The following is a 7,500-nucleotide window of genomic DNA, read 5'->3' as shown; positions in this document are numbered from 1 at the left end:
CCAGCACCAGCGTCAGTCTGTCCAGAGCCAGCTACAGAGCCAGAAGCACCAGGTCAGACTCCACATCCTAGCCCAGCTCCAGAGACAAGAACAAGGACAGGGAGGGGGCTACGGCCCCCCACAGCCCCCCTCACAGAACCACAGTCACACCCAGCAGCACACACACATCTCCTACACTCAAACACAGACCCACGCACAAAGCTCCTATCTGTACACACAGGCACACGCAGACCAACAACCAAGCCCCTGCTTGTACACACAGCCAACACAGAGCCCTCTTACCTCTGTGGAACCCACCTCACCCTGGTACCCTGGTCCCCAGTCTTACTCCAACCCTTACCCTTTCCCTCACTTCCACACTCATCTCAACTCTAACTTTAACTCTCACCCTCAATCCAACCCTAACCCTACCTACAGCCCCAACCCCAACCCTAACCCTACCTACAGCCCCAACCCCAACCCTAACCCTAACCCTAACCCTAACCCTAACCCTAACCCCAACCCCAACCCTAACCCTACCTACAACCCTAACCCTAACCCCAACACTACCTACAGCCCAAACCCTACCTACAGCCCCAACCCTAACCCTACCTACAGCCCCAACCCTAACCCCAACCCTAACCCCAACCCCAACCCCAACCCTACCTACAGCCCCAACCCTAACCCTAACCACAGCCCAAACCCCAACCCTAACCTTACCTACAGCCCAAACCCCAACCCTAACCCTACCCACAGCCCAAACCCCAACCCTAACCCTACCCACAGCCCAAACCCCAACCCTAACCCTAACTACAGCCCAAATCCTAACCCTACCTACAGCTCCCACCCTAACCATAGTCCCTACTCTTACCCTCACCTCAGCCCTCAATCCAGCCCCATACCCCATCCTAACCAGCCCAGTCCAAGCCCATCCTATATCCCCTACCCTAACCCTAGCCCTAGATGCAGCCCTCTCTACCTCTCTCCCCCTCTCCTCCTGCGCGGGGGGTGGGAGTCAGAGAGGGGGGTAAGTCCAGCCGTCCAGCAGATGACCACAGAGAGGAGAGGACCACACGTGAACCACCTGAATCAATTGAATCACTTGAACCATCTGAATCAATTGAACCATCTGAAGCCTCTCTACTCGCCCCCAGCACAGCAGACACAGGTACAGTAACATCCTCCCAAGGGGGAGTCTGGGTAGTCTGTGTTAGCTCGCTGAGATAAAAACTAAAGCATTAAAGGATATCTGATATACTTAACAGAGTGTGTTAAATTAACGTTGGTTTTGTTGTTCTTTTAGATGACAGTGACAGAACATTTGGGAAACTATGAGACACCAAACTGCAGGTATGCTGGTGTGTGTGTGTGTGTGTGTGTTTGTTAGGTATGCAGGGTTTTCTGCATAGAAAGGTCCTGGGCTGCCCGCCTCAGTGTTTTTTTTTTTTTGGGGGGGGGGGGGGGATAAATACATTTCTACATTGTAGAATAATAGTGAAGACATCAAAACGATGAAATAACACATATAGAATCATGTGGTACCTAAAAAAAGTGTTAAACAAAACAAAAAATATTGTATATTTGAGATTCTTCAAAGTAGCCACCCTTTGCCTTGAACAATCTTGGCATTCTCTCAACCAGCTTCACCTGGAATGCTTTTTCAACAGTCTGATAGGAGTTCCCACATATGCTGAGCACTTGTTGGCTGCTTTTCCTTCAGTCTGCGATCCAACTCATCCCAAACCATCTCAATTGGGTTGAGGTCGGGTGATTGTGGAGGCCAGGTCATCTGATGCAGCACTCCATCAATCTCCTTCTTGGTCAACTAGCCCTTACAGAGCTTGTGTTGGGTCATTGTCCTGTTGAAAACCAAATGATAGTCCCACTAAGCTCAAACCAGATGGGATGGTGTATCGCTGCAGAATGCTGTGGTAGCCGTGCTGGTTAAGTGTAACTTGAATTCTAAATAAATCACTGACAGTGTCACCAGCATAGCACCCCCACACCATCACACCTCCTCCTCCATGCTTCACGTTGGGTACCACACATGCGGAGATGTTCTCCTACTCTGCGTCTCACAAAGATGCGGCTGTTGTAACCAAAAATGTGGACTCATCAGACCAAAGGACAGATTTCCACTGGTCTAATGCCCACTGCTCATGTTTCTTGGCCCAAGCAAGTCTCTTCTTCTTATTGGTGTCCTTTAGTCGTGGTTTCGTTGCAGCTATTAGACCATGAAGGCCTGATTCTTGCAGTCTCCTCTGAACAGTTGATGTTGAAATGTGTCTGTTACTTGAACTCTGTGAAGCATTGATTTGGGCTGCAATTTCTAAGGCTGGTAACTAATGAACTTATCCTCTGCAGCAGAGGTAACTCTGGGTCTTCCTTTCCTATAGCGGTCCTCTTGAGAACCAGATTCATCATAGCGCTTGATGGTTTTTGCAACTGCACTTTAAGAAACTTTCAAAGTTCTTGAAATTTTCCGAATTGACTGACCTTCATGTATTAAAGTAATGATGAACTGTTGTTTCCCTTTACTGATTTGAGCTGTTCTTGCCATAATATGGTCTTTTACCAAATAGGGTTATCTTCTGTATACCACCCCTACCTTGTCATAACACAACTGATTGGCTCAAAGTCATTAAGAAGGAAAGGAATTCCACAAATTACCTTTTAAGAAGGCACACCTGTTAATTGAAATGCATTCCAGGTGACTACCTCATGATGCTGGTTGAGAGAATGCCAAGAGTGTGCAAAGCTGTCATCAAGGCAAAGGGTGGCTTGTTGAAGAATCTCAAATATAAAATATATTTTGATTTGATTAACACTTTTTTGGTTACTACATGATTCCATATGTGTTATTTCATAGTTTTGATGTCTTCAATATTATTATAAAATGTAAAAGATAGCAAAAATGAGTATGTGTGTCCAAACTTTTGACTAGTTTGAGCATAGGAACACATCCCTAGCCATGGCAAAATGCATATAAATGCAGGAAATTAGCTTTCAAACTACATTTTAATCAGCTACATAAAACAATGTGTAGAATTACAGGAAATTGGCTTTAAAACAGCAACATTTCTCTCCGCCAAGATGGGGGCCTCAAAAAAGTTATTGACCGGGGCTCTGACCAAATTCAGCCGTGCGGACGTGCTGCCCCCCCCCCCCTGCCACGCCCCCCCCTGCGAACGACCAGCCCCTGCCACGCCCCCCCCCCCCTGCCACCCCCCCACCCCCCCTGCCACGCCCACCCCCTGCCACGCCCACCCCCCCCTGCCACCCCCCCACCCACCCCTGCCACGCCCACCCCCTGCCACGCCCACCCCCCCTGCCACGCCCCCCCCCCTGCCACCCCCCCATATTGATGATGATGATGATATTGATGATGATGATGATGATGATGATGATATTGATGATGATGATGATGATATTGATTATGATGATGATGATGATATTGATGATGATGATGATGATGATATTGATGATGATGATGATGATATTGATTATGATTATGAGGATGATAATATTGATTATGATGATGATGATATTGATGATGATGATATTGATTATGATTATGATATTGATTATGATGATGATATTGATTATGATGATGATATTGATTATGATGATATTGATGATGATGATATTGGTGATGATGATATTGATGATTATGATGATATTGATTATGATGATGATGATATTGATTATGATTATGAGGATGATCATATTGATTATGATGATGATAATATTGATTAGGGTGATGATGATATTGATATTGATGATGATATTGATTATGATGTTGATGATGTTGATTATGATGATGATATTGATTATGATGATGATGATGATGATGATGATGATGATGATGATGATGATGATGATGATGATGATGATGATGATATTGATGATATTGATTATGATGATAATATTGATTATGATGATGATATTCATTATGATGATATTGATGATGATATTGATTGTGATGATGATATTCATTTTGATGATATTGATGATGATGATATTAATGATGATGATGTGTGTTTGTCAGCAGGTTGCTGTGTTCTGTGTGTCAGAGGGTCTTTAAGAGTCTTCCTGCTCTGAACGGACACATGCGCTCTCACGGAGGACTCCGAGGACAGACCGGCAGGTCACAAACATACAGGACGGTGAGACGACACACACACACACACACACACACACACACACACACACACACACACACACACACACACACACACACACACACACACACACACACACACACACACACACACACACACACACACACACACACACACACACACACACACACACACACACACACACACACACACACACACACACACACACACACACACACACACACACACACACACACACAATACTTCTCTATCCCTGTAATGTAAATTCTCTCACGTCTCATGTCTCTCTCTCTCTCTCTCAACAGAAGGAAGGGGTGATTCCAGGGTCTCCTGTCCCCATAGTGATGCCCGTCTCTGTGCCCGTCAGACTCCCTGCCTCCCCCCTTCCATGCCTGGAAGAGGAGAGCCAAGAGGGGGAGGATGAGGGAAGGAGAGAATGGAAAGAAAGGAAAAAAGACAAGAGGAGGTATCCCCATCGCCACTCTCCTCTTGTCCTGCCCTGCCAGTCCACTAGGGGTGCTGTGGTGTTCCAGAGTGTTCTGCGTTCAATTGTTCAACTGACCTACTACACCCCTCCTCCCATGCTGAGGCCAGACAGGGAGGGAACTGGGCTATACTGCTCTCTAACAGCGAGTGATGGTGACATGCTAATGTCCGGGGAGCAGCCAATAAAGATCAAACCGTAAGAACATCACCCCTTACTAACCTCCTACCCAATCACATCAACCCTTACTAAACACCTACCCAATCACATCACCACTTACTAACCTCCTACCCAATCACATCACCCCTTACTAAACACCTACCCAATCACATCACCACTTACTAACCTCCTACCCAATCACATCAACCCTTACTAAACACCTACCCAATCACATCACCACTTACTAACCTCCTACCCAATCACATCAACCCTTACTAAACACCTACCCAATCACATCACCCCTTACTAACCTCCTACCCAATCACATCACCACTTACTAACCTCCTACCCAATCACATCACCACTTACTAACCTCCTACCCAATCACATAAACCCTTACTAAACACCTACCCAATCACATCACCCCTTACTAAACACCTACCCAATCACATCACCACTTACTAACCTCCTACCCAATCACATCATCCCTTACTAAACACCTACCCAATCACATCACCCCTTACTAAACACCTACCCAATCACATCACCACTTACTAACCTCCTACCCAATCACATCACCCCTTACTAAACACCTACCCAATCAGATCACCACTTACTAACCTCCTACCCAATCACATCACCCCTTACTAACCTCCTACCCAATCACATCATTCCTTACTAACCTCCAACCCAATCACATCAAGCCTTACTAACCTCCAACCCAATCACATCAAGCCTTACTAACCTCCAACCCAATCACATCACCCCTTACTAACCTCCTACCCAATCACATCACCCCTTACTAACCACCTACCCAATCACATCACCACTTACTAACCTCCTACCCAATCACATCACCCCTTACTAACCTCCTACCCAATCACATCATTCCTTACTAACCTCCAACCCAATCACATCAAGCCTTACTAACCTCCAACCCAATCACATCAAGCCTTACTAACCTCCTACCCAATCACATCACCCCTTACTAACCTCCTACCCAATCACATCACATCTTACTAACCTCCTACCCAATCACATCACATCTTACTAACCTCCTACCCAATCACATCACCCCTTACTAACCTCCTACCCAATCACATCACCCCTTACTAACCTCCTACCCAATCACATCAACCCTTACTAAACACCTACCCAATCACATCACCACTTACTAACCTCCTACCCAATCACATCACCCCTTACTAAACACCTACCCAATCACATCACCACTTACTAACCTCCTACCCAATCACATCAACCCTTACTAAACACCTACCCAATCACATCACCACTTACTAACCTCCTACCCAATCACATCAACCCTTACTAAACACCTACCCAATCACATCACCCCTTACTAACCTCCTACCCAATCACATCACCACTTACTAACCTCCTACCCAATCACATCACCACTTACTAACCTCCTACCCAATCACATAAACCCTTACTAAACACCTACCCAATCACATCACCCCTTACTAAACACCTACCCAATCACATCACCACTTACTAACCTCCTACCCAATCACATCATCCCTTACTAAACACCTACCCAATCACATCACCCCTTACTAAACACCTACCCAATCACATCACCACTTACTAACCTCCTACCCAATCACACCACCCCTTACTAAACACCTACCCAATCACATCACCACTTACTAACCTCCTACCCAATCACATCACCCCTTACTAACCTCCTACCCAATCACATCATTCCTTACTAACCTCCAACCCAATCACATCAAGCCTTACTAACCTCCAACCCAATCACATCAAGCCTTACTAACCTCCAACCCAATCACATCACCCCTTACTAACCTCCTACCCAATCACATCACCCCTTACTAACCACCTACCCAATCACATCACCACTTACTAACCTCCTACCCAATCACATCACCCCTTACTAACCTCCTACCCAATCACATCATTCCTTACTAACCTCCAACCCAATCACATCAAGCCTTACTAACCTCCAACCCAATCACATCAAGCCTTACTAACCTCCTACCCAATCACATCACCCCTTACTAACCTCCTACCCAATCACATCACATCTTACTAACCTCCTACCCAATCACATCACATCTTACTAACCTCCTACCCAATCACATCACCCCTTACTAACCTCCTACCCAATCACATCACCCCTTACTAAACACCTACCCAATCACATCACCCCTTACTAACAACCTACCCAATCACATCACATCTTACTAACCTCCTACCCAATCACATCACCCCTTACTAACCTCCTACCCAATCACATCATCCCTTACATCACCCCTTACTAACCTCTTGCCCAATCACATCGCCCCTTACTAATCTCCTACCCAATCACCCCTTACTAACCTCCTACCCAATCACATCACCCCTTACTAACCTATTGCCCAATCACATCGCTCCTTACTAACCTCCTACCCAATCACATCACCCCTTACTAACAACCTACCCAATCACATCACCCCTTACTAACCTCCTACCCAATCACATCATCCCTTACATCACCCCTTACTAACCTCTTGCCCAATCACATCGCCCCTTACTAATCTCCTACCCAATCACCCCTTACTAACCTCCTACCCAATCACATCACCCCTTACTAACCTATTGCCCAATCACATCGCTCCTTACTAACCTCCTACCCAATCACATCACCCCTTACTAACCGCCTACCCAATCACATCACCGCTTACTAACCGCCTACCCAATCACATCACCCCT

At 46.0% G+C, this 7,500-nt stretch overlaps 1 protein-coding gene across 8 annotated transcripts in view; it reads left to right on the top strand.

Moving 5' to 3' along the window:
* LOC139563587 (putative uncharacterized protein DDB_G0271606) overlaps positions 1 to 7,500 on the top strand; it is a 30,185-nt gene that overhangs the window by 4,927 nt on the left and 17,758 nt on the right. For 7 of the 8 annotated variants that reach the window (XR_011672594.1, XR_011672595.1, XR_011672596.1 and 4 more), the window contains exons 2-5: positions 1 to 1,147; positions 1,283 to 1,329; positions 4,028 to 4,145; positions 4,427 to 4,803. The exon at positions 1 to 1,147 is cut by the window's left edge and continues 1,451 nt beyond it. Coding sequence is in view for 4 of the 8 variants with exons in the window: in XM_071382373.1 (XP_071238474.1) it covers positions 1 to 1,147; positions 1,283 to 1,329; positions 4,028 to 4,145; positions 4,427 to 4,803 (1,689 nt within the window). In the remaining 4 variants the exon portion in view is untranslated. The remainder of the gene's footprint in view (positions 1,148 to 1,282; positions 1,330 to 4,027; positions 4,146 to 4,426; positions 4,804 to 7,500) is intronic. The other variant, XM_071382372.1, reaches the window with a different exon arrangement.

The sequence above is a fragment of the Salvelinus alpinus genome, chromosome 34, assembly GCF_045679555.1.
Source record: "Salvelinus alpinus chromosome 34, SLU_Salpinus.1, whole genome shotgun sequence".
Classification (NCBI taxonomy): Eukaryota; Metazoa; Chordata; class Actinopteri; order Salmoniformes; family Salmonidae; genus Salvelinus; species Salvelinus alpinus.
The sequence above is the reverse complement of the archived record's forward strand: the minus strand, read 5'-3'. Positions and strand labels throughout refer to the sequence as shown.